This window comes from Bipolaris zeicola (assembly GCF_000523435.1).
Source record: "Bipolaris zeicola 26-R-13 unplaced genomic scaffold scaffold_37, whole genome shotgun sequence".
Lineage (NCBI taxonomy): Eukaryota > Fungi > Ascomycota > Dothideomycetes > Pleosporales > Pleosporaceae > Bipolaris > Bipolaris zeicola.
Window position 1 is genome coordinate 131,262 of NW_006912086.1, and position 25,820 is coordinate 157,081.

Here is a 25,820-nt window from a genome sequence, read left to right on the forward strand (position 1 = left end):
CGCTCACCCCCCCAAATCTCATCAAGATGTCTACCACTGTACGTACAACCGCTTTGCTGTCCTCCGACGCGAGTCTTTTTCTCGCGCACGTGTGTTCCAGAACAGTAGGCTAAGTACGCATTATGAATATAGAAGCGCAGCGCCGCGGCCAAGAAGAACCAGAAGGTGACGAAGAAGTTCATCATCAACTGCTCGCAGCCCGTCAACGATAAGATTTTCGACATCCAGGCTTTTGAGAAGTTCCTCAACGACCGCATCAAGGTCGAGGGCCGCACCGGTAACCTCGGTGATACCATCCAGATCAGCCAGCAGGGCGAGGGAAAGATCGAGGTCATTGCCCACCAGGAGTTTTCTGGTCGCTACCTCAAGTACCTGTACGTTCTTTTTTTCCCGGCTTGTATATATGGAAATTGCGATGCAGGAGCTGACATGATGGGAACAGCACCAAGAAGTTCCTCAAGAAGCAGCAGCTCCGTGACTGGCTCCGTGTTGTTTCCACCTCCAAGGGTGTCTACGAGCTCCGCTTCTTCAACGTTGTCAACGACGAGGCCGACGAGGACGACGAGTAGATGTACATTTCCACTTAGAGATACCACCCCGGCTTGCATTATATGGAGTCTAGTGTTTGGAAATCAAGGGAAGGATCATAACGTCTACATGGCGGATAGCACGATCGAATGAATTGATGCATCTGCCAAAACGACGAATACTTGTGCTGCTGTGAGGTGAACCATGTGTGATCATGTTCTGTCTCAATTTTTATTTTTCTTTTCCCTTGGAGAATTGCGCAATTGACTCTGAGAGTGAATTCCTTGTTTCCAGGCGAAGAGTAGGGGGTGGATCCCAGGAGTAGCGCTAAGAGAAGAAAAAAAAAGAGAAAAATTCAAAAAGGGACAACTTTGTCGAGACTGTCTGAAAAGCACCTACTAGTGCAACGCTCAGAGCGGACCCTCGCCCCCCTTGCACTTTCTACTCCACATGATGCTCAACGGCAGTAATGCATGATCTTCCCCGGCAGAGCTAACGAGCGCGAAGGAGAAAAGAAAAAAACCCCAAGATGCAACGTGCGTCACAAGCTAAAACCCCCCATTGATTAACAACAAGGTTTTTTCCAAGAAAAGGGAAGAAAGCTTGCATGAAGGATTGTTTCATTCTTCCTTGCATGTGGGGAAAAAGGTCTCACCGTCTCATCTCAACGGGTCTGAAGGTTGTTGTAACGTCGTTCTAGGTTGTTGTTTTTACATACTTATGACAAACGGATGGGTTGATGATGGTGGAGTGAGATGATGTGAAACACGTCCTTTGAATCTTTTACTCGAATGATATTTTGTAGTCGGCCAATCATCGTACCAGTAGAGGCTTAATATATGTCTCATTATACACTTTAGGTGTCGTAAGAGGCCCGCAATTTACACATCATGGTGAACAGAAAAAAAGTGGGAACTCTGGATCTTCAGGGAAAGAGAAACTGTTCGCCCAACCGGTGAAGCAACGTTGCTGCGATGAGCGGTATAGGGACTGCTTTGTTGGCCCATTTGTTGTTCAGAGAAAGCTTGTGGCTGAAACGGTACAGTGGGCAAGAAGAATGGGTTGCTGCACGCTTTTTTTTTCTGCCCCGTAGATCGCCGGCAACGATCTTGGTGCTGCTACACTACTTGAGTGCGGGAACTAGTGACTTGTCCCGGGCATGTTAGTGTATAGACAGTGATTTGTTCGCGTGGTAAAGATCCACATGTCACAAGGCGTCAGTATGCAAAAGTATATCGAGACAACGCACTTTGAGTGCCACGCGTCATGCTGGCATACCCACCTTGAAATATCTCATGATTTGTTTGGAATAGGAGAGAATTTGTGATGTTGGGATGCTGTAACTTTCACCGGATGTGCGACCGATGAAACTCACAAGTTCTCGAATACTCATCAAGGTGTGCAGCCATATGCTTACTACTAGTAGTAGACTACTACTAGACTGCCGGTGAAGATCCCGACCTGAGGAGCGCCACAGGGGTTATTCGCCATGTGATTGGCATAAATCGGGATGTGCCACAATGGGATGGTTCGAGAAGGCGAGGGTTATTTCTAGTCGGCCCGTCGCGGGTCGTGGACGCAGCGCCTTGAAGCGGCTCTTCGGAGGCGCGACGCAGGGTGATGGAAAACGTCCAGCCACGTTCTAGACACGGCGAGGTACCTGTACATACATTTACAACCTCTGTTCAGTGGAGCAGATTGGCGGTGAGACATGAGTGAGTTTGACCATCATGGTGCCATGGCATGTTTGCGGTGATTTGAATGGCGTAATTATACGACATGATGACTCCCAAGTTGCGCGTCGCATGGTGGGCAAACCCGTGATGGATATCCGACGGGAACGAGGTACGGTACTCGGAATTCGCCTTGGAACAGGTGAGGGAACTATATGTGGGGCCCGTGGGCTCCGGTGGTCGGGACAGGCCAGGGGCATGCAGCGCATGCTGATGAATTTCCCGATCTGGTCATGGCAAGCCATCGACCTTGGCAGATGGACTTTCGGACATTCGCAGTGTGCGGCCGCCATTCAAGCGGCAGGGCTACAGATTAAGCGAGACGTTGCAAGATTCGCAAGGAATTGCTCGAAAGGCGTCTTGTACGCGGCCCACGTGATGGCTGGCGGATTGCTGCTGGGCGGAACAAGTTGCGTGATTGGCGCTAGTGCGTGATCATGGAGGTTTCCATCGAGTAATGTAGAACAGTCTGGTCTCTCAACAAGTGGGTGCTTTTTTGACACGAGACAGCCTGAATCTCAGCCAGCATCGGACCGGGGCCGCCAAAATGTGTAAAGAGACTGTAAAAAGATCTGGGTGGAGTGGGGAGGCCCGTCAGCGGCTGTGGTTGGCCCACGGTGCGAGGGAAAAATTCGCTGTCTTACCTAACGCCGCGGCTTGGCGTGGGCACCATGGATGGTCAACACGACAGCGACGACGGTGAAGACGATGCACAATTCGCATAGAGCCACCATGGGCGCATACAACGTGTCATGTGGGTGTGAGCGACAATGCAGGTGTGCATGATGTGCTGAGAGCAGCTGAGCTGCAGGCTACGAATATGCATGCGAAGGGTGGTAGGCAAGGGCGGTTGCGACGATGCCATGGCCGAGGAGATGCTCAATTGCCCGTCCCCAGATCGCATAGCACAAAGGATTTTTTGGCGACAGGCACAAGACTAGGGTTGCGGGGAAGAGGACATCACATGTGCGTCAGCGAATAATGTCCAGAGAGCGGGCAGTGTGCCGCCGTTTTGGCATGATGAACACCCCAGAGTTTGGCGGGTGGAGACGTAGGTGGTGCTCTTGGGCCAGGCTGGCGATGCGTGGGTGGAATGAATGGCCGCCGGCGAGCCACATGAGGTTCCCCGACGTCGAGCCACGACGGTGTAGACGGAGCATCCGCTGGCAGCGAGCTGCGGCGTAGCCGGGGCCCGAGGTCGCGAGCTGTCGGCGAAACTGAAATAAGCGGCAAGATGAGCATGGCGATGAGGACGGCATGTCAGCCGTGTAGAGTAAGTAAGTAGTGTAGGGCGTGTGTGCAATTGATTAATGGCAAATGGGCAAGTTGCCGGGTGTAGAGCGGCTGGTCATCATGGTCACGGGACCCAGCCGGAGTTTGCTCGCTCTTACCCTCGCTTGTTTGTTGACGTCTTTGGGGCCGGCAGGCACGCCAGGCAGGACAGGCAGGCACGCTCGCTGGGTTCACCGGCGATCTCGTGAGCGGCAGGCCGTGCGCGCCTGCCTCCTGACCCAAAAATTACACTCAGATGCAGGGATGCGCTTGCCGCAAGCGTCTAGGCCGAGTACGAGAAAAATCCCTGCTCGTGCCACTACCGATGAAATCATGCAAAGCTTCCATGAGGCAACCCAGTCAGGGAATTTCTCTCATGTAAAACCAGTCACCAGCTCTCTTAAATAAGACCTCGTCCTTCCCCGGCCTCCAGTTCTGGTCGTTTTTTCATAGCCTGCAATGTTCCTGCCTCAATACCTCATTAACCACCTCAACTCACACAAAGTAAACTCCTAAGCACACCACTGCTGCACTCCACGCTCTCCGCCTGCATATCGCTTGTCGGCCCACGCCCTTATCCCCATTGGACAATTCCTTATCTCTCCCACACACACATCTCCGCAACACATCTCTGCTATCTTCGCTGCCAGCCGTCCACTCACGTCGCTCACTCACAGCCCTACCCCAGATTCTCTAGCATAGAATGCCAGGCCGCCTGCTCAGTACCCTGGCGAGGGTGGCTCCTACACCCCTTCCTAAATCCGACTCCACCAAGCCACACGCTGGAGGCCTGCTACCCCCAGTCTATTCTTACGACGCCCCACGCGTCAAGGCAAAGTCAAAGTCGGAGGAATCTCTGGTCATGGACATCTTCAACCGCCACAAGCATGACAAGCATGCCAAAGAAAAGGAAGATGCCAAGAAGACTCCAAAGCTCGAGGCACAGGGCGCAGCTTCCATGAACATGAGCGTAGAGTCTCCGCCAATCGTCTTCTACAACACCCCCCAGATATCGACTGGCGCCATTTTCTCGGGCCAGCTCGTCATCAACGTACACGACCCCTTCATCACCGTCGACAAGTTTGAAATGCGCATGCTGGCCATTGTGACCACCAAGAAGCCCGTGGCCCCACATTGCCCTGATTGCACCACTCAGACCACTGAAATCCACAAGTGGGAGTTTCTGACCCATCCCGTCTCGCTGCGTCACGGTCCCCACAACTTTCCCTTCAGTCACCTGCTGCCAGGTCACCTGCCAGCTACTACCCACGGTAGCCTTGCCACGGTCGACTACTACCTTTCCGCCGTAGCTACCACCTCTTCGGGCAAGATTACTTACAAGCGCAATCTGGACATCAAGCGCGCTATTTTCCCTGGTGCGGAGAAGCACTCCATTCGCATTTTCCCGCCGACCAATCTTACGGCTTCCGTCAAGCTGCCGCCAGTAATCCACCCTATCGGCGATTTCCCCATCGAAATGCGCCTTTCCGGAATCGTTCAAAACAAGGCAGACTCGCAAACGCGGTGGAGACTGCGCAAGCTCAATTGGCGCATTGAGGAGACGCAAAAGTTTATTTCTCCAGCTTGCGCCAAGCACATTTCAAAGGTTGGTGGTGAGGGCAAGGGCGTTCTCCACGAGGATGTCCGTGCTATTGCCAACGAAGAGGTCAAGACAGGTTGGAAGACCGACTTTGAAAAGGGCGAGATCGATGTCGAATTCCAGGCGGCCTGCAACATGGCCATGAAGCCTCTTTGCGACCTCGAAAGCTCAAACGGCATGAGCGTCAAGCACAACTTGATTATCGAAATGGTTGTCGCTGAGGAATGGGCGCCACTCAAGAAGCTCAGCCAAGCTACCCCCACCGGTGCCGCCCGCGTTCTCCGCACTCAATTCCACCTGGTCCTTACCGAGCGATCAGGTATGGGTATTGCTTGGGATGAGGAGCAGCCTCCGCTCTATGAGGATGTTCCCGTCAGCCCACCCACCTACGTCGAAGAATGCGAGTACCCCTTTTCCAACATGAGCTCTCGGTCTGGTAGCTTTAGCCTTGAGCGGTAGTTTTGGATTACTCTCTCCTTGCGTTATTTATACCCCACTCGTCACGCTTAAGCAGACGATTCACGAATTTCCTTACTTGGCCACTGTCTGATTTTTACTTGCAATCATCACTTTTGGACTACGTAGGATATACCCCCGTTTGTACTTGGTTTTTAGGCGTTGCTTTGCTGTATGCTCGCCTCTCTCATTTGTTGTCGGCGTTTCGGTTCGTTTGTAGATTGCTCGAGTTGAGCGTGCAGCAAGCTCCTCGAATACTGAGATAGACATTCAGCGATAAAAGTTTCCACTCAATAGGACTCTATGGTTTACATAGTCCTACTAGTAGTACATAATACAGGAATACATTCCCACTCCTTCAACTCTAGAGCTACATGCAGTGAAAAGTGATTTACTTTTGTGATAATGAAGCTTTGCTCTACAGAACATTCGACTCAATCGTAGTAATAGAACTTATTGCGATGGAAAGAACATCATATGACGCCAGTACATATGATGAGCATCGGCTCACTAAACCACCACCACCACCAACTCAGCAATACCTCTGCAACAACCACAACACCATGCAAAACCAATATAATCACCATCTCACATCTCGCGTCTCGCGCCGTACGGCCCCATCCCACAGAGCCGCTTACACCTGCCGAACCCTCCAACCCCATCATCACACCACCTCACCAATCCCATCCCATCCCATCACGGCCATCTCACCCCATCTCCCCCATCGGCACCCGCCGCACCGCCCATCACCCTTACCATTTCCTACATCCATCCCTACACAGTACCGTACGTGCCGACCCTCACTCCCGCCGCACCCATCTTACTATAAGGGTTCTTAACATCCCTACCACGAGCCGCCGCTGCCAAGCCCCCTTCCCAAAGAGCCTCAAACCGCTTACCCCCCCCTGTCATACGCCTAATTAGGAAAGTCCATCCCTATATTCCGCGCATTTCCCTTTTCCGGCCAAACGGAAAATGGCACTAGGCATAGATTATAGTCTTTTTAACCTTGATTACATAGTTTTCCGCAAGTGCGGAATGGAACTTAGTGCTATGTGAGGGAACGGGCTTTGCCGGTTTGACCTTTGTCTAGGTATTTCGGGGCGCGGGGGGTTGTTGACGCGCTATACTAAGTAGGGTATGTGTTAGGGAGAGGAAGTTTGTTTATCCGCTTTTTGGGGGAGTGGGGCGTAGGAGGGGAGAAAGTCTAGAATGTTGTGGAGAGGTCGACTTGGTGGTCAGTGGAGATTTATTAGGACTAGTTTTTTCCTTTATTTTTCTATATAGCGGATGGCTGGCTTTGCATGTGCATGCAAGGGGAAAAGCGAATGGGGAAAGTTCGGGGTTGTGGGGATGGAGAGGGTTAGGGCGCGTGGTTTGTGGTGGAAATTGTTAAGTAAGGATTTGTTGGAATGCGGTAAGTGTTACGGGTGCTTGTGGAGCCTGGAGCGCTTTCTAGAATGACCTTGTGTCAGAGGTAGAGGGCGGCTGTTTTGAAGATTTTTTTTCTCGAGGCGTGCTTAGTAGGATGGTTAGGGCGCTCGTGGCGTTTTTTTGATGTATTGGCGCCAAGGATCGTGAGTTTTTTTGAGCTACGGTGCCAAGGAGGGGCAGTGGTGTTGAGTTGGTGGAGACGTGTGCGCCGGTAACGGATGAGGGATTTTGTGCATCGTATATGTAAGGTGTGCCATGAACAATTGTTTGGGTTGGGGGCTGATGTGGGGTAGTTCGTATTGCTGTCAGTGGCTGACTTGGGTGAGTTTTTGCTTAGGATTCAACGCATGGTTGTAGTAATTAGCAGAAATCGGAATAGAGGTTGGGTACCCAACCTCTCCATACTCCTGTTCGGTTTTCAATTGACAATGTCACCTATTTTGGAGAATCTCCACTCCAATGCGCACGATATCCTCTTCCAAAGTACTGCGATGATGGAGAACGTTGAATATATGACACCATGGTGTGGGATTAGAAGGTTAGATTGACGATCATGACACGATTAAACTAGTCACTCCTTTGGATTGTTAAAACTTTTATCTCTTTCATGCCCAGTAGCTTTTTGTATTGTTCTTGCTTTTATTGTCATCTGGATATCTTGATCTCCAGGCCACATCATAACTATTCTTAACGTAGCAAATTAGGTTTAAGTTATTCATGCTGCTACAAGCTTCTCGTAACGAAAATCCGTCTTTGCTATTAACACCACGCTCGAAACTCGACAGCTGCCAACACAGTCAGCAATCAATATCCAAGATTCTATCATGCGGATTTCCTTATGGGTAGAGTGCGGGAAATTTGAGTCTACAATAGAGCTGCGGCTTCATAACAAGTTATCCTTGTTTCCTATGAGACATAATCATGGACCAAGTCTATTGTCAAAACTCCCATTGGTGTCTCCCTTTTACCATCTCGATACCCGGCAATCATAATTGAGTTGACGTTTTGCCTTTCGCATAGCATAACCTGCACTTTCACATGACATAGGTTTTCCCTCAAGTGTACGCTTTAGATTTGATGATTCTAGTAGTTGCCGAATCATAGAGAAATATTGTGTGCATATATATTCGTCACTCCACCCTTTCATGCAACTACAGCAATATTTTGGAAGTGCTCCATACATTTCTCTAACGGTTGTATCACATTTCTGACGATTTCGCCCCTCCAGCTCTTTTCTTTGTCTGTTACACCCGTAAAGCACCACTTGATAGCTGTCGCATAATCCTCTCCACCCTCGTCGCTTACGCTGCGTGACCACTTCAATCCGGCCATGACATCAAAGGCATGTTTAGTGGCGGCGTTGATATTTGGTGGATGATTTTTGCATACAGCATGATCTTCCAGGCGACAACCAAAACAAAGCTCTAAAAGAAGTATGCCGAGTGCGTAAAAATTGCAGCCATCCGCAGAAGACTGAGTGCAAGAAAAGTGAGTGTGATTGTGTAGAAAACCCTGTTGGATGAAAGGTTTGCCGTATGGAAGCAATTCGTTGTTCTCTTGAGATGGAAGGAAGATGACGTCTTCTTTGCAAAGGCCTGTCCGTAGCCAGGGTGTAGACTGAAGTTGTGCTACCGATGAAGCTACAAGGAGAGCAATCTGGTAGCGTTGGCGCCGCGAAAAAGGATCTTCAAAGTCCCGAGAGAGAATACGGTCAAGTGTTATGGGACCGTTTCCGGGTTGATTATTTTTCTGGTTGACCGGATGAAGATGAAAGGCTTCGTCATCATGACTGACGATACCCATGCATGCTTCACACTCTTCGTCGCCTAATCGCCGGCATAATTGCACGTTATGATCGACAAACATGTCTACTTGAATCTTTGGTACAGTGGGTATAGATGGCGCGAAATCCACTTTCTTGCGGAGGGTATTTGAGTGCAGTTTTATACCAGTTCGTATAGGCAAAGGGTCCGGCTAATGTTGGGTCGTCAAAGACTTAGTAGTTTCCAGTCTTTTCTGAGACGAAGAACATCCAGGAATATGACCGCAGAGAATTTGTTTCTGGCTCCAAGGTGTAACTCCGTGTTCTGAGGGAGCGATAAACATGAAGACGATCTCGAAACATACTTCGGTAAATGTTCGATGCTCAAGTCTCAGGTTCGCGAAGTGGTACTGTTGACACGAGCACTGCCATGCATTCTGCAGCGCCTGAAACAACAGATTTGATTTCTTGGAAATCTTTTTGAAAGCGGACTCCAACTCGGAGGTTTTTCTGGTAGATCCAGGTGCGGAATCTTGGAGTGCAGAGACTCTATCGCTGGAGCCCAGCAACTTCTCCAGGCGCTCATTACATTCTTTCAGTTGTCCAAAAAGCTCATCTCTGATCCTTTCCCCAATACTGAACTTCATTCGGAAGAACTCATAATCCAGTCTGCCCTTTGCAGTGGATAACTTCGAAGGTCTTGCACCCTGTTGAGGACTTGGCGACCGATTGGCGCTCCGTCGTTTTGCCTCCGGTGGTAAGAGCTTATCCTGAACATTCTTCTCGTCAAAACATAACTCTTTCTTGAGTTCTTCAGCGATCTCGTTCATTTCAGCCATAGTATCCAAATACGATTGGTATGACTCTTTCAACCTGCATTCCAGTTGTTTTTGTAACGCCTTGTCACTCCACCTTAGACCCCCCGGGTTTGCGATGAGCTTCGCAACTTCATCAATATCGTGAAGGAGTGGCAACAAGAGTTCTTTGAGGTTGTTCTTATACACGATTTCATAAAACTGGATATCGCGCTGGCATTTGGTGTATTCCTTACGTATCCGCCAGTAAAAGCCGCCGACCTTCGCAACATCACGCCAATGCTCGATGCCGCTTATGAGTAACGGAAAGGCACCAAGAACGATACCTGCTACCTCCAATCCGCTCATACTGATGTTTGTACAGTTCCGTTAAAATGAGTAATGTAGATGGAACAGTTGGGTATGAGGAGTTGGAAGGCTGAACGGTAAGTGTGGCGTTCCTTCCCCGCGTTTTTGGCCCCACGGGTAATTTCTGCCTTCTTGCGAACCCCCCATGACACCACGATCATTGGGATATTCCTATTGTTAATCTTCTAATGTTATTGCCAGAACGGCCTCGCAAGACCTGAGCACACAACTATCTTTTTTGGGTGAACTGTATTCTTGATGACTGGATTATGAGACATGACGCTCTCCGTGTCAGACCAGTGCCGCTCCTGTATCGCTATTCTCCACGAAGTCATCTCGGCTCTCGCCCAGCCAGATCGCAACAGCAACAATGTTAGGAATCTTCGAATGAGGGAGGAACTGGACAGGTTCAGTCTTTTTGTTGGGAACATTGGAGCTCTCCATCGACCCGAATCGCCTATGTCCATCGAGTCACGACTACAAGGAGCCAATGATGTACTTACTCACATTTGGGGTCTCTTAGACGACTTGAAAGAAGTCATTGGAGACCTCCTGGATATTGTTTTGGGTGAAAGAGAAGAAATGGTCTCGGTGGCTGACGAGACTAAAGATGAGTGTGGAAGAGGTATTAGCGAAGTTAACGAGCTTCAGGAAGAAATCAGTGAAACCGTTACCCGGCTCTTCAGAGTTTCAACTCTCATCCGACGTGCAACACCCACAGATATGTTTGCGAAAGCTCTCAGCCGTAACAGATATCACTTTAATGACCAATTCGACATTTCCCACGTTGGCGAGAAATATCCGAAGCTTGCCGCAAAGGACTCCGCCTGGCTTTGTCAACGGCTTGGGCGGGCTATTACTCAAAGAAGACGTTACCTCAACTATATATAGGACCACCGTGAAAAGCTGGCAGATCCACTCAGTCACCATGAAAAATCGGGTGGTTCGGCCTACAAACCTCAGATTCCTAACATTAAGCAGTCACTGGGTTCGAAGCCAACGCTAGACAGGGAGAGTCTACCTTCCTTCTTCACCAAAGCCACCACTATCGCCGCCGAAAAGCTCGCGCCTCAACTGAACGTTGCCGATGAATCAGATCCAGATGATGCTCGTTCTTACACAACAATTTCCCGCTCGATCGACAGCGACCATGAGTCATCCACCAATGTTCGCATCCCAAAGCTTGATTCTTTACGCACAGATCGTGGGAAAGAGTTTGAGTGCCCATTCTGCTTTCGCATCAAAAAGTTCAAGATCGAGCGTATGTGGAAAAAGCACGTCTTCTCAGATCTTCGTCCATACGTCTGCACGTTCCCAGACTGTGATGCACCATATTTTGGTGACATCAACGAATGGTTCCAACATGAAATGACTTTTCACCGTGTGGATTACAAATGCTTCCTTTGCGCAAGATTCTTCAATCAAGAGGAAAAATACATTCTCCATCTGAAACGAGAGCATGAAGAGACTTTAGATGATGGCGGTGAACAAACAGCAAGAGATCTCTCTCGAAAGTCACTAGCTCAGATTCCAGCAACTGATTGTCTTTGCTGTTCTGATTGGTCTGTTCGTTTGAAAGAGCAAGTTATTCAAACGAGCGGATCAGTACCTACAGGGATTCTGGCTGTTACTTCAACAGTCTTTAAACGTCACCTCGCCGGCCATCTCGAGCAACTTGCACTTTTTGCCATCCCTATTAGCGCTTCGACTGATGCCAACAATGACTCAAATGCTGCTGTGGAGGAGGCAAAGAGTAAGCGGACAGACGCGTCAAGATTCTCGACTTTGACATTTTCAAGCGACCGTGGTGGTGTAGAAAGGTCAACACTGGAAATACAAGTAGATGAGTCCAGGGGCCTTCTTCACGCTGATATCCAGCCTCCCGAAAGAGAGACCAGTGCTAGCATCGAGTACCAACCTTCGGTATCCTCTCATATCCCTGTGGAAGAAACGTGGGAGAAAACCGAACAGTCAAATAGATTGGCGGCCTTGACTACCCTAGCAGTGGCCCTGAGCCGCTCAGGAACCTGGAAGGACGCGCATGCGTTGTATGCGCACGTGGTTGAGACTAGCAAGAAAAAATTCGGATTAGAACATCACAACTCAGTGAGTAGCAAGTTGAAACAAAAGTCAGTATATGAAGATTTTATCGATTTCGTCGCGGATGAAGAAGACTGTTTGCGAACGTCCGGGGTAGATAAGGGATTGCCTAGCACAGATTTTTGGGTCATCGTATTCAATCTTCAAAACGTAGCGACAGAACTACATAAACAGAGGAGATATACCGAAGCAGAAGTAGTGTACAGACAGGCACTAATGGCATACGAAAATACGCTAGGGGACGAGCACGTACAAACGATTTCAACGATCGCAGAGCTAGCATACGTGACACAAGAACTAGAAAAGTGGGAAGAGGTAGAAAATTGGTACAAAAGGTATCTAGAGTTACAACGGAAGAAGTACGGATATTGGCATCAATCAACGCTTCCAGTCGCGCGTCAATTGGTGCTTATGCTTGCAAAGCTGGGGAAACCCATAGAGGCAGTATATTTCTACAAAGATGCACTAAAGGGGTATCAAAGTACTTCTGAAAATGATACCAGATCATTGCTTTCATTCGGAAGTGACCTGGGGTCACTTCTAGTTTCTATGGAAAAGTATGAAGAGGCAGAGTTGTTGTGTAGAGAGTTGCTATCAGTATACCAAGAGAAGGATTGGCATCAAACTGAAGATGCGTTCTCGGTGAGAAAAACTCTGGCGGAGATTCTCAACTTCCAAAAAAAAGTACGATGAAGCAAAGGATCAGTATAGAGATTTGTCACAACTGCAGTCAAAACAATTGCTGGAAGATTGTGACAAAATCCAGAAGCTGATTGTCCAGGGAATGTACGATCAGGCAAATTATGTCTGTATACAGGCTCTAGGAGCATGTAGAAAGAATTTCGGGATTGACTCCCCACAATCAGTGCCATTGTTGCGGGAATTGAGTGCTGCCCTGTTACATCAGCAAAGGCTTGTGGAGGCGGAAAATATCCTTAGACGAGCACTAAAGATTCACGAAGTGCCATTTGAAGATTCTGATATTACCATACTAGATGTCATGCGAGATCTGGGCAAGGTGATAAAGATGCGAGGAAGACTCGACGGGGCACATGCTATGAGAATGCGAATGGCAGATTCAGTAGTGGATATGGGCACGCAAGCGGCGCAAGCAGTGCAAGCAGCGTTGGGAACGAAAGAACAAGCGACGGCGCGACAGCTACAGGCAGCACGAGCGGCAGTACGAGAGAGAGAGATAGCGCAAGCAGCAGCGCAAGAGCTACAGGTAGCTCAGGAAACCATAGAGATGCAAAACGAGCAGGATACGAATTCTGGGGACACATCGGAGGACTGGGATTCGGATTCGGATTCGGATGACATTATATTTTGAGCTTAAACGCCGTGCCACATGACTAGCAGAATAGAACCCGTTTTCAAAAGTACATATTCCGCTTGTGACTTTCCCTATAGTACTCAACACGGAATCCAGATACGCTGAATATAATGGTTTAAAGGGTCTTGCAGGAGATGATACAAACTTTATAGTAGAGCCAAACCTACCTGTAGCTGCAAAATTCGCCACTCAGGAATGGATAAAATCTCGATCTTGTCCTCAGACTACTTTGCTAAGGCAGCCCTAGAATGATTAACAGCGTTGATACCTTTCTTCTCTTTGTGGCTAATACAAGCTAGAAGCTAAACTTCTCCGACAAACACTCTTCGCTCAGAGAAAAGAAAATAGTTCTGAGCATCTTTATTTTGCAGCAATAAGTTCTCAAAATTCAATACAGAGCAAGCATCTCCCCAAATCCCCCTTGAGAGCTACTTGAACTACGAAAAAAAAACAGTGCTGTACTTATACACACTAGAAAGGAATACTAAAAACTAGCACAACCCTGGTAACTCCAACTTTTAGATACAAACAGAAAAAATCAGATACCCTCCTAACCTTTCCCAGAATTAAAACCCCTTCATCCTATCAAACGCATCCGCAAACTCAGTATAATCCCACACCCCGTCATCCTCCTCCTCTTCAGGCGCAAACTTGGACCCCATAAACTCCCCCCTCGCAATCCTCGCTGGCTGCCTCCCCATCTCCAAATGCAAACACGCCTTCAACCCCTGATCCGCATCCGCCCAACAACACCCAAGACTCATCCAAACCGCCACAATCCCCACCCGCTGCTCCCTCGTCTTATTACCGCCTACAGCAAAGAACCCCGGACGCCACAGCTCATCCCCCCTCGGCGGCTTAAGCGAAAAAGTCAGCGATTCAAGATTAGGAAAGCAATCCAACAAGGCTTTCCCACTTTTCAGAATCTCAGGCCAGAAGCGATTTTTCCAGCAATACTTGACATGTTCGAGACTCTTGTCAAAGATACCGCGGGGACTCGCTTCCATGACGATATGTCTGACTAGTAAGTTGCGGTGCGCAAGACTGAGTTCGAGCAGGCGGGCGTTCCACGAGGAGAAGACGTTGGCAGAGTAGAGAATGGGACTGCTTTCGGCGTTGAGCTGGCGGCACGTGCGGAGTAGGGCGACGGGCAGGGCGCCGTTGACTAGGGGTTGCGGGGCGCTGGGGCCGCGGCCAGCGTGCTGGATGTTCATTGCCCGGGCGACGAGCCGCGCGGCTGTCGGGTCACGTGTGTAGATGAGGAGGGCGCCTTGGATGCGGAAGGCGAAGTCGTAGACTAGGTCGCGGAGTTCGCGCGGGAGGTCGAGGAAGCCGATTGCCGTTTCGTCTTGGTTATGAGATTGCGTCCATGGTGGTGTGGTGCCGTTTGGGGGATGCTTTGGGTGCTTTTGGTGTGGGTTAGCTGGCCCAACTTATGTCCTTGGTAGTAGTATGATAGTTGGGCGCCGAGTCAATCCGGTTGGAATAGTTGGGGGTATACGCACTTGGAGCGCCATCTTGACGTAATGGTTCTTTCTGATACGAAGACAGTGTCAAGGCAGGTTTTTGATAGAAATTATTTACGGATTGAGGTTGCGTGCAGAGCTGAAAAGGGCCACACGGAGGATTTCTTGATTACATGCAGCATTATTGGGCTAACCTCGTTAGGAAGGACTGGAGCTGAGACGCCCTACAATCCCTAATTGGCACGGAATAATTGTATGCCTTGCATATTTCTACACGACCACATTTAGCTACACCCCGTCGGTCGATATTTTTAGAAGGAAATATATTCAACGTGTCCAGGAGGTTTCGTCTCACGCCACTTTCTACGTGTACCACAACGTCACACAAACTTAATCTTCGTCAATACCCCTTCTCTGTCCCAGGTTCCCCTCCAAAAGTTCTTCTACCAGCGCCACTGCCTGGATCTTCACTTGCTTCTGGGTTTCCTTCTTCCTTCGATCCTCCCTTTCCCTTTCTAACCTTTTCACATTTTCCCTTGCTTTATCCAATTCAACATCAACATCTCTCAGACGTTGTTCGCGGTCCTTCATGCTATAGTTCACTTTCTTATAGGTGCAATTCGGTCCGATATGGTCGCCATCCCGCACCTTACCTCGCTCTATTCCGGGAGCGCGGTTCACGCTAAGAGAAGATAGCTGGCTAGTGAGGTCTCGGACCTTGTACCATGAGCCAGATGATGATGACGAAGGCGAGGACGAGTCAGGAAAAAAGTGCGGGCGAACATGAAGATGATTGTTCAAATTGTGCGCAGGTTGATCGGCTGGGCGCCTGAAGGGTGTATACCAGCCTGCGGTTTTGAGCTCGGCACGAGCTTTATTAACATCGTTCTCCAGTGCTCCACTAACTTCAATGGCATTGAGAAAGCGTGACCGGTAAGGACCTTGCTGACTTTTAAGTTTCAACAGGTTGGGTGGCTCTACGGTACTGTGACCCAGCGAATCGCCGTGGTAATAACCAGGGCTCGATGCAGCAGGGCAACGTGTAAGAAACATGCGTGCCCAGACTTTGAGATCAGGGTCTAATTCGCAGCCTCGGTAAATCTCTTTGAGAACAGCTACAGGGTCCTCGTATAGGACACCGTATGTGTTCATGCGATCCAAGGCGTAGGCCTTGCAGTCTTCGAAGCCCATATATAAGCCGAGCTTGGCAAATCGTATGTCGGCTAAGACCACAACTGCTTCAACAGATATGTTCTGGGGCTTGATGATAGGAGGGGCTTTGTGTCGGACATCTCGATCGACTGCAGCGCCAGCAAAGACATGCGGATCAGGAGGATAAGAGCCAGTATGGAGGAATTCGAGAAGGCGCATGAACGTGTCTTCCGAGACCTCCTTATGTACTCTGAGAAAACGACTGCCAGCCTTATCAAAAGCTCTCATGACACTCGGAAACCGCTCAATCTTTTCCCTGCCAACAAGGACTGGTCGATCCCTGAAAATAAACTCGATAGACTTTGAAGAAGAACCGAGGTGCGCCCGACGTCTCTTCACCAACTCGTGTCGTCGGACATTGTACACCTCTACCTCGAGACCCCGAATACTTGGTGGTAGGTCAAGCATTGGTTGGCAAACATTCTTATACCACTTGTCCACCTCGCTATCAGATGGTCCGCGGACGTCACTGTGACAATGGCTAAAATACCACTTGTTCCCATCTTCGTGCTTGACTTCGTCTCTTGTCCACGGGCGGTAGTAGTCGTCGGCATAGTGATGTCTGCTGGACAAGCGATGCCCATAGTCCAAGGTTGTAAGTTCTCTACCATGAGCAGCTGAAAGCCTCCTGATGGCGAGCATGATCTTGCCGAACTGTAAGCCGTGGTTCAGACGCCCATAGTCCATCTCGTTCTCCTTTTGCTCGCCACAAGCCACAAGAAAGTATGCGTGGATCAGGTGGTGGATCAACGTAGCCACAATGTCCCGCGCTCGACCATGTCTGATTGCATCTTGGTTGAAAATGATGGAAATGCGCTTGACTTCCGGATTGGGTCCCCATCGGTGCGTATAAGTAACACCAGAAATATCAGAGTCTAATCTGCTGACATCGAGAAAGACAGAGTTCTTCAAGAATCCAGCAAACAGAGCTTGGTCGAGTTTGTTGAAGATTTGAAAAGGGATTTCTTCGCTCAAGCTGTTCTCGTGGAGTGCTGCTGCTTGTCTGCGAATGTTCATAAGTGATGCAGCTGCATCTACCCAGCGTTGTTCCAACTGGTCGACGAGGAAAGCCACAGCCCAGTCAATGTTCCATTCCAGGTCTCTGTCGCACCGCAAATAAGGGTCTTGCAGCTGCAATGTGGTATTCAATAATGGATGGCCATAACTGTAGGAGTCGAGAGGCAGGTACACGTCCGATAGTAAATCAGACAAGGGGGACTGAGAGCGTGAGAACACTTCTTCGTCGACGAAGTCATCGCCAAACGGAAATAGCGCCAGGAGGTCAGTAAAGCTCAACGACATGAAGTCAAGTAGAGATAGCGAGGTAAGTCGGTACATCCAAAAAATGGCCAAAACGTTGGTGCGCCTGAGCGAGGGACGCCACCTACAACTATATAGTCAAATGGAGTTAGCAACGGTAGTGTTTGACCGTTGCATATGCGTCGTTTGATGATACTTTTCTATGAAAAGTCTCCTCATGCTGGGTTCCCTTTGTATCTAATGGTTACCGGTTTTCAGGATGAGGTGATACAGGTGTTGTGACAAACCGTTTGCCGTGGATATCATGGAAGCTGGGGCTTTTGGACTGTCAAAGAAAACCCTTGCCCATCTCATTGGTGCCCTTATCAAACAATCGAGCTGCTTCCATATCAGTGTGACATTTGTCTGTTCTCAATGAATTCCAGAACGCTCAAGCATGCCACGAGAGCAGAGCGATAGCGCCAGCATTGTCACACCGAGCTAGCCAACACATCTCCAGTTACACAAGACCCATTGCTGGATCTATACAGACGTTGGTAAGAAAGCGTTTCTTTTACCCACTTTGAAGCTGACCTGGCAATTGTGCACATTAGTAGAATGATGAAATCTGAAAGACACGGAAGCGGGCGGATAAGAGGTAAGGATGGTATAGTGTGTAGCTAACGAAGCCTGCAGCAACACCAGGTGCGGCTCCAATCATAGAACAAAAAAACAACAGATGGGATATACAAAGCACGTAAGAGGAGCGAGAATGGATGCGCACGAAATGCTGAAGCGCCTGACTATTAGCCGAATCTCCTTTCCCCCCGAGGATGTCGTAACACATAAACAAAGACGGGTAATAGGCTTGTCTCGATACGTGGGCGCTTGCCACTATCGATGCGGGCAGAACAGCGAACAGGACTCCGGACATGTTTGCGCCGCCACCACTAGCCCTAATTATTAATAGCGTGGGCGATCATCGGGACGACCGTATTCGTCAACAGCCCTTCCACTGACTGAGCCGGGGCGCGAGCCGGGACGAGAAGTCCTTCCGCCTCCCTCGCCGTAGTGCTTTCGCCTGAGAGCGGCTAATCGCTTCTTCTTGGTGTGGGCGTTGATGTATGTGCCAATGATGAAACCGATAATGTTGAAGAAGGGTACCCAGGTGGTCTCCGGGAGGAACTGCTGGGCAAAGGCCAGCGAGAGGGGCGAGACGACCCAGCTGACCTTCATGACGGGCCAGAAACCAGCCTTGACCGTAGCCTTGACTTGATGGAAAGTGCGCGCGCCGGCAATGAGGGCCATGCAGATCAGGTAGACGCTGTTTTGAATGGGCGCAACCTGGACGGGCACGGGTTAGCGGGCCATCGGAAGTGAGAGCGGACTTGTACTCACGATCAAGTTGCTAGCAAGAATCTGCAGGACCTTTGCCTTCAGACTCTTGCGGCCCTGGAAAACTTTCTGGAGCGCGCTGATCAGGACGTGGCCCAAGGGCGCACTGATCAGAGCGCCGTAGATGGCCATCTTGGGGACGCGCGAGGTGAAGTAGTGACCGGACTTGCTCCGGTCATGGGCAATCCACGAGGCGAGGAACTCCTGTAGGCCGGAGAGGGTACCCGAGGTGAGCATCTTGGTGCGCAATGGGTTGCTCTGCAGCTGCTTGAGGTAGGCCTAGGACGCGGACAGTCAGTTGGAGAATTCGACGCAGCATGTCCGGAGGAGCCAAACTCACAGCGAGGTAGCCATTGGGGCCGCCGCCTTTGGTGATGGCCTGGCCGATTTCGTGCATCAGGTCGTCGTTGCCCTTGGAGGCCGCGTCGACGGCAGCGGCCGTCGAGTGGAAGGTTTCCTTGTCGAACTTGACCGACATGGCGGCTCAATGGGATGCGACGGCAGCGGAATGCAGATGGGCGCGTAGAGAAGGAGAATGCGGCGGCCGGGGAATGTTGTTGTGGGGGAGGGCTGGAGCTGTTGAGCTGACGTGCGGATGGCTGGGGGATGAATGTAAACAGCCTCGGATCCCAGTCCGTGCTAGCGCCGTCGCCCGACGAGGATGCAGAGGCCGTCGAGGCGGAGGTGTCGTGATCTGACACTGCACTACGACCTCGGCTCTCGCCTATCAGCCCTACTCCAAGTCCATGAGATATGTCTAGGAGAACGCCGGGCGTGCTGCTTGGATAGATAGATAGCAGCCTCGCCTCCAACGCCGTGGCAAATGGCCTAGCTCCTTTTGCAGCGAAGCGACCCAAGCAGCTTTGGCACAGCGGCCATCTGTTCACCCTTGCTTTTCCCTTGTGTGCCGATGGAAGCGTCGTAGATTGCCCCAGCTGCCGATACAATGGGTCCATCTCGCATTAAACATGTGCCGCCCTCTCCATGGCATTCTTACATCGCCATACTCTACGTCAGCCGCATGGCTGCAGACTCGGATACGCGTGCGCATGCGCGTGTGTTTATCTGACTGCACCCCCACTGCCACCTCACCATGCTGGACGAGACTCCAGCGCCTCTCCAACCACGTGTTGCATACACACCGTCATGTCCATCTCTTTCTCATCTCCCCCCTTTCTCATCTGCTCCTGTTGATCGTCTTTCCGTTGGATTAAAGCAGACGCTGGGTGCACCGCCACTGGTCGCGTGGTTTGTATGTCGCTACCACAGCAAACAGTTGAGATGAACGCAGGGACCGTCAACCGTCTGTAGCACGGCAAGCAGCATTAAACACAATGTCAAAACACAAAAGTCCCCTGGGTAGCCGCCCTGCGAAGACACTGTCCGGGCGCGTCATGATTCCCTTTTCCGGTCTTTTCTTTGGCGTTTGACATGACTCTGGAACAATCCAGGCTTCGAGACCCGAATGTTCCTTCTTTCCCCTTGCTCCCTTTCACGTTTACAACTACCCTCGTGACCACTCTACCTTCCTCAAAGACTCCTCTTATCACTTCCAACTTGCTGCATCCTCGCCGTCTTTCCACCCAACACCGACACCTCGCACCGACACCTCAGCTCCTCACTCGCCCGCCAACCCCACCATCCTCGGTCATGGGGAAACGCACACAAACGACAAACTGCACTCATGTAGACATGGACCGTGTCTACGGGCACGATCAGCAGTGCTCTGTTTGTGGCTGCTCATCTTCCATCGGCTTCCTCTATCAATGCAAACAGGACAATGAAACCGAGCACCTCAGCCATCTGATATCGCGAAACACATCAGACATCATGCCAGTTAAATCGAGGTTACGGAAAGAGCTGGAAAGAGCCGGGTTGAGCGAAAGTATTATTATTGCCGCAGAGAGCGGACACTACACCAATCAGCAACTGCAAAAACTGAAGCAACTGAAGCGCGATCTGCAACATACCATCATCGATGTACAGCAGGCTGATCAGGCCAACGATGCCATATCCAGGCTCATGGATATGGCAATGGCGCCTTGTGGCACTGATGGTGCCATGAGTAGTCTACTCCCTGCAGACACGGTAAGTGGACATGTGTTAGATTAGCACATGCAAAACAATTGCAATGATAAAGTCGGATGTCACTAACAGACACCCAGGAACCTTCAGGATGCAACTTCAAAGCATGCCATGGATGCCGCCCCTATTACCTGGACCGCGTCTACATTTCTTTTGGAGCCGTCATGGAAGGCGAATTCCCCCCCTTGACACGAGCAGACATTGCAAAATTACCCGTCAAGCCTGCTGCAACCATGCGCAATATCGGAATGAGAAGGCAACCAGTACCGTCGTCCAGGACGCCCAATGCCACACCATCCACAAGGGCGACCTTCAATTCCCCCGCCACGTCAACTAGTCTCCGCCACTCGCCATCCTCAAACACGACCGACTCCAGTGCCGCCACATTCCAGACATCGCAAACCGACCTCGACGAAATCGCAACCCAACGCCGTCCCCGCCTCAACTTTTACAAAATCGGCCGTCTTCCCTCAACCGACAAGCCATCTTCCCGCTCATCGCCCCTGGTCCCTCAAGGCTTCAAGTCAACAATCCAAGGCATGTTCCGCTACAACCGCGACCCCAGTTCCACCAGCACATCCTCAACCTGGGACACCGCAAACTCCACCTCCTCTACCTCCACCTCAACTAGCTCCTGCAACACAACCCGCGTGCGACGCCCCCGCCAAGAAAATAAACATGACAATCACCGTCCTCAAATCCCGCCCACATCATCATCCTCAGCAGATAGCGCCATCAACACAAACTCGGCCTTCAAACTCTACCCCCTAGAAAAAGACTCACATACCCGCGTCCCGTCAACGGGGAGGACGCACACGGCGCGAATGCACATACCAGATGTCGCTACGATTACGCTACCGGATCCGGCGTCGCGGTTGGCTAAGTCGGGGGCTGTAGTTAGGACGAGGGAAGTTGCTGGTGAGGCGAATGGACGAGGGAGGGGGGTCCAGAGTATTATGACGCAAGTTTGAGACGAAGACCTTAGTTTGTGACTTTTTTGGAGGGGAGGGGGGAAGTTGGTAAAGGGGGTGATGGGGTGACTTTGGGGGAGTTTTGAGGATTAACGATTGCATACTGGTGACTACTGGGTAAAGAAGGGACTTTAGGTTACGGAGGTTAGGAAGGTAGTAACGATTCATGCGACTCTTTTATTTTTTATTTTTTGATTTCGTTCTTCACTCCAGCGTAAAGAGTGTACGTGGCAAACTAAGAATCCGGGGCTCATGGTTTAACGTCTTTTTTTTATCCTCTTTTGGTAAAATGCCGTGCACAAGTGATCAAGTCACAACCACGTCTCGAGATTCAGATTTTGATAGTTTGGATTTTGGGTCTCTTTCACGGTGGAGAAAGAATCATGAAAGTTTGCTATTTATACAAAGGGTATTTGATGAGTTGATGCCTTTTTGCAACATTGTTCAGGTGATCCCAACTGAGCTGTCTACAGCATTCACCATGATGTGTTCCTCAGCAAAGCTACTACTGCGGCTAGGGTAAACGGCACCTGCATCAACTAGGAGCTTGACCACTTGCTTGTGGCCTCTTAATGAAGCTGCCTGCAGTGCGGTGCCGTAGTGTTTACTCTGGGCGTCGATGTCAGCGCCCGCGTCTAGTAGCACCTTAACTATCTGCTCGTAGCCTCCAAATAAAGCTTCCTGCAGTGCAGTGTCGCCGTGTTTACTCTGGGCGTTGATGTCGGCGCCCGCGTCTAGTAGCACCTTAACTATCTGCTCGTGGCCGTGGAGTGAAGCTGCCTGCAGTGCGGTGCCGTAGTGTTTACTCTGGGCGTTGATGTCGGCGCCCGCGTCTAGTAGCACCTTAACTATCTGCTCGTAGCCTCTTGATGAAGCTATCCGCAGTGCGGTGTCGCCGTGTTTACTCTGGGCGTTGATGTCGGCGCCCGCGTCTAGTAGCACCTTAACTATCTGCTCGTGGCCGTGGAGTGAAGCTCCCTGCAGTGCAGTGCCATATTCACCCTGGGCGTTGATGTCGGCGCCTGCATCTAGGAGCTTTTCCGTAATTGTGCACAAGCCCAACAATGCGGCATAGTAAAGCGGCGTAGCTATGCTTTCTAGACCTCTTGCTAAGTTTGGTTTCTTCCATGGAAAATCTGGGTCCCACAACCGGATCCATGTGAGATATGCGGGTTGCTCCATCGACATCAAGCTCATCGCTACTCGGCTCACTCTGCTTGTCTCATCCCCTATTTTTCGAAAATGTCTACCCCAGAACTCTGCTGTATACCTTGCGAGCGTAAACTCCTCAAGAATGTGTATTGAAGTTGGTTGCTGGAATTGTAGTAAATATTTCAAACAACCCTCTGCTATCGTAGTATGGCATTCAACGGCTTGCATACTGTACTGCTTCGATTGTCCTTGCTTGATTCTCTCTGACACAAGATACTCCTGGACAGAATAATGCGCTAGAGTGATTGTAGGAGATTCTATCGTTTGATATATGTCCAGCTCATTCGTCGTGGTAGTGACAAGACTAGAGCAGATGTTCAACACCTCTAGCGGGTCTTCCAGTACTCCATCGCGGTCGAACGCTGGCTCGCGTGCTACGTCAATAGCGACAACCTCAGCGATCTCTTCGACCGACATCGGCCGCTCAGAGAACGTTAGCCACCGCAGGATGCGCATCGCGAAGTCGCGATCTTGTTCACTTATAGCAGCGAGAATGCGGTCATATGTCTGATCCAGCGTTTTCGGTAAAGTGGTTAATGACTTGCGCAGCATCACCCGATTGCGACACTGTGCTAACGTGTCAAGCTGACACACAGCCCATCGGAACCTACACTCTCGTCAGCTATAGTTCTGTAGGTCGCTAAGTTTTTAATACACACATCCCACGAGCTCCGTGCATCAGTGTAGCCTCAATTTCTTGTCTGATGGCAGCATCTTTGTTCCATTGTGCTAGACTCTTATCATCAGACAACCTTTGTTGAACATATCGTTGTATGTCGCTGTCTACAACGTCTTTTTGAAGACAGATTGTGTCTTCTTCTTTGATGTAACTCTCCAAAGATGTCTCGATATCCCGCTCTTTACGGCTAGTCATAAGCAGATGTAGGTTGTCAAGCTGCCATCTAGCCACTACCTTAAGCATATCCATTAGTTCTTGGCGCTGTGTGCATTCATCGAGCGCATCTAGAACAATATAGACATGCGTGAACTGTTGTATCACCTGCGGTATGAGTTCGAGCAGCGCACGTAGTGATGGCTGTTGACCCCTATCTGCGCATGCCGAGAACAATGCGTTGACGCCCTTAGGTATTATAACCAAGCCCTGCAGGAGCTGGCAGAGCAACGAGCGGAGCATCAGCTCTGGGTTCCGTTTCTGTATGTCGTTGAAGTCGAAGTAAAAGTACGCTGTCGCCATACTAGCATCACTGTAGCAGTGTTGCAGCAGGTGCTCGATGACTGTTGAGCTCAGGATGGTCTTGCCGCATCCCGGGATCCCATACAGCCACAGTCGTGACGCTGGAGTTGCTTTCCATTTAGTGAAGCTTGCGTTGTCTAACAGCCAGAGTCCAGTCTCAGCCTGCCGCTGCTTTTGCGCTTTATGGTAGTTTGTGGACGGGTCAGGAGCGGAAAGCCAGCTGCAGATTTTACCAAACCACTTTTCTTGACCTGCGGTGTCCACTGAAGCTCCCTTTACTTCTTTCTGTAGCCGTTTCATAGCACTATCTTTGCCTTCACCGTATATTAGTGGCATAAAGATACCAAATATACCTAGCAGGCAGTATGCACCGTCTTCTTGGCGTGTCGTTTGGCGATTTGCTGCCCATGAGAACCGCTCAGCAACGTCGAACTCGGACAAGTCCCTCCCTGAAAGAGCTTTAATAGGTATTCCGGTAATCTCGTGTAAAGTTTGCTTGAGTGAATCTTTATCCCCTAGTCGAACTCCGTCTTTAGAGAAGAACTCGACGGAACGAGGTGCCAGTAGTTCCTGAAGCGTCCATCCTCGGTTAAACCACCTGCTCTTTCTGAATGCTGACTTGCCATCGCCCTCTAGGGTGTCCTTTTCGACATCTGAAAGGAATACGTAGCACTTAATTGCATTCTGGTACCAGCGGAACATGGAGTTGATCGCTTCAGAAAGCTCTGTGTTGTTCGTCTTATCAATGCAGCAAGTGTCCACCCAGAAGTAGTCCAGATCGTCCCGCTTGGCCTGTTGCGCGCAGAACAGGAGTTTTTGATACCCATGCTTTCTTCGTACTTCATCACCTGCTGTATTGTGCAGATCTTTCAGGTCAGCAAATGTTACTTCCTGTCCTTCTTCCCAAGTGTGCGACAGGATCGCATAAGGGGGGATCTTGTCCCCAATCAGGTCGCCAGTCCATCCAAGCAGCCCATCGCTCGTAGTGTATAGCAGCCGCATCAGGCTGTAGTGTCTGCGTATGCAAGTGGTAGAGGCAAATGTTGAGGCTTCAAACGAGGCTGAGGGAATCGAACGTGGTCAGGGTCTCACTCGCGCAGAGTAGAAAGAACGTAGCTGTTGGATCTGTTGCGAAATTCAACTAAGACTTTGCGGAGGAAAAATTTGAGGAGAATTGGTGTCAGGAGACTGCAGTGCCGCGAGCCGAATGTTGGGTTATTAGGCTGCATATATCCAACGCCCAGAGCAGAAGGCGCAGCCCACCTGCACAATGACACGAGGCTGAGTAGGCATAACTGACAACGCATAACCGCATGACAGCCACCACAATACAAAGCGAGAAACAGTTCTCGTACGAGAATTGCGATGTAAATCGTGCGGAAAACACTATCATAGGCCGTTGTTCACTGTATAACTATAAGTGTCAGGATGTCTGTAGTACTAGTAGTAGGGCGTGTCGGTCCGTGCATAGACGAACACACTGGCCTAAGTTAGAGGGCCATTGCGGACCGGAACGCAGAGTGGTGTAAGAAACCCTACCGCGATCTGTGCGAGCATGGTATGATTTGAGTAGATGGCAAGCTAGAACGCGACTGGCTACATAGGCATAGCGCCGTTTACATCACTACAGAATACACCTACAGTATCCAACAAAAGCCCTAAAA

At 50.2% G+C, this 25,820-nt stretch overlaps 13 protein-coding genes across 13 annotated transcripts; 5 read left to right on the forward strand and 8 right to left on the reverse strand.

Moving 5' to 3' along the window:
- Positions 1–26: 26 nt before the first annotated feature.
- On the forward strand, positions 27–569 carry COCCADRAFT_24589 (uncharacterized protein; the record flags this gene model as incomplete). Its single annotated transcript, XM_007711996.1, has 3 exons — positions 27–38; positions 133–374; positions 443–569. The coding sequence occupies 3 exons, from the start codon at positions 27–29 to the stop codon at positions 567–569; spliced, it is 381 nt and encodes a 126-aa protein (XP_007710186.1).
- Positions 570–4,236: 3,667 nt separating this feature from the next.
- COCCADRAFT_3315 (uncharacterized protein) lies at positions 4,237–5,592 on the forward strand (the record flags this gene model as incomplete). The annotated part of the gene is made up of 1 exon (XM_007711984.1): positions 4,237–5,592. One exon carries the CDS (start codon positions 4,237–4,239, stop codon positions 5,590–5,592), a length of 1,356 nt encoding a protein of 451 aa, XP_007710174.1.
- A 492-nt stretch (positions 5,593–6,084) lies between these two features.
- COCCADRAFT_90681 (uncharacterized protein) lies at positions 6,085–6,513 on the forward strand (the record flags this gene model as incomplete). The annotated part of the gene is made up of 1 exon (XM_007712033.1): positions 6,085–6,513. One exon carries the CDS (start codon positions 6,085–6,087, stop codon positions 6,511–6,513), a length of 429 nt encoding a protein of 142 aa, XP_007710223.1.
- A 1,416-nt stretch (positions 6,514–7,929) lies between these two features.
- Positions 7,930–8,088, reverse strand: COCCADRAFT_90730 (uncharacterized protein; the record flags this gene model as incomplete). Its single annotated transcript, XM_007712034.1, has 1 exon — positions 7,930–8,088. A coding segment is annotated over one exon (159 nt), but the record flags the coding sequence as incomplete, so codon positions are not given.
- A 78-nt stretch (positions 8,089–8,166) lies between these two features.
- Positions 8,167–8,889, reverse strand: COCCADRAFT_90645 (uncharacterized protein; the record flags this gene model as incomplete). Its single annotated transcript, XM_007712035.1, has 2 exons — positions 8,167–8,420; positions 8,535–8,889. The coding sequence occupies 2 exons, from the start codon at positions 8,887–8,889 to the stop codon at positions 8,167–8,169; spliced, it is 609 nt and encodes a 202-aa protein (XP_007710225.1).
- A 108-nt stretch (positions 8,890–8,997) lies between these two features.
- COCCADRAFT_90710 (uncharacterized protein) lies at positions 8,998–9,948 on the reverse strand (the record flags this gene model as incomplete). Its single annotated transcript, XM_007712036.1, has 1 exon — positions 8,998–9,948. One exon carries the CDS (start codon positions 9,946–9,948, stop codon positions 8,998–9,000), a length of 951 nt encoding a protein of 316 aa, XP_007710226.1.
- A 276-nt stretch (positions 9,949–10,224) lies between these two features.
- On the forward strand, positions 10,225–13,378 carry COCCADRAFT_24592 (uncharacterized protein; the record flags this gene model as incomplete). Its single annotated transcript, XM_007711997.1, has 5 exons — positions 10,225–10,734; positions 10,840–12,054; positions 12,223–12,383; positions 12,552–12,690; positions 12,866–13,378. The coding sequence occupies 5 exons, from the start codon at positions 10,225–10,227 to the stop codon at positions 13,376–13,378; spliced, it is 2,538 nt and encodes an 845-aa protein (XP_007710187.1).
- A 569-nt stretch (positions 13,379–13,947) lies between these two features.
- On the reverse strand, positions 13,948–14,898 carry COCCADRAFT_35022 (uncharacterized protein; the record flags this gene model as incomplete). Its single annotated transcript, XM_007712007.1, has 2 exons — positions 13,948–14,787; positions 14,887–14,898. 2 exons carry the CDS (start codon positions 14,896–14,898, stop codon positions 13,948–13,950), a joined length of 852 nt encoding a protein of 283 aa, XP_007710197.1.
- A 339-nt stretch (positions 14,899–15,237) lies between these two features.
- On the reverse strand, positions 15,238–17,361 carry COCCADRAFT_3319 (uncharacterized protein; the record flags this gene model as incomplete). Its single annotated transcript, XM_007711985.1, has 1 exon — positions 15,238–17,361. The coding sequence occupies one exon, from the start codon at positions 17,359–17,361 to the stop codon at positions 15,238–15,240; it is 2,124 nt and encodes a 707-aa protein (XP_007710175.1).
- Positions 17,362–18,261: 900 nt separating this feature from the next.
- Positions 18,262–19,171, reverse strand: COCCADRAFT_3320 (uncharacterized protein; the record flags this gene model as incomplete). The annotated part of the gene is made up of 3 exons (XM_007711986.1): positions 18,262–18,642; positions 18,697–18,972; positions 19,034–19,171. 3 exons carry the CDS (start codon positions 19,169–19,171, stop codon positions 18,262–18,264), a joined length of 795 nt encoding a protein of 264 aa, XP_007710176.1.
- Positions 19,172–20,343: 1,172 nt separating this feature from the next.
- Positions 20,344–21,749, forward strand: COCCADRAFT_90606 (uncharacterized protein; the record flags this gene model as incomplete). The annotated part of the gene is made up of 2 exons (XM_007712037.1): positions 20,344–20,781; positions 20,859–21,749. The coding sequence occupies 2 exons, from the start codon at positions 20,344–20,346 to the stop codon at positions 21,747–21,749; spliced, it is 1,329 nt and encodes a 442-aa protein (XP_007710227.1).
- Positions 21,750–22,496: 747 nt separating this feature from the next.
- COCCADRAFT_44775 (uncharacterized protein) lies at positions 22,497–22,712 on the reverse strand (the record flags this gene model as incomplete). The annotated part of the gene is made up of 1 exon (XM_007712038.1): positions 22,497–22,712. A coding segment is annotated over one exon (216 nt), but the record flags the coding sequence as incomplete, so codon positions are not given.
- A 93-nt stretch (positions 22,713–22,805) lies between these two features.
- Positions 22,806–25,158, reverse strand: COCCADRAFT_73056 (uncharacterized protein; the record flags this gene model as incomplete). The annotated part of the gene is made up of 2 exons (XM_007712039.1): positions 22,806–23,568; positions 23,621–25,158. Coding segments are annotated over 2 exons (2,301 nt in total), but the record flags the coding sequence as incomplete, so codon positions are not given.
- Positions 25,159–25,820: the final 662 nt, after the last annotated feature.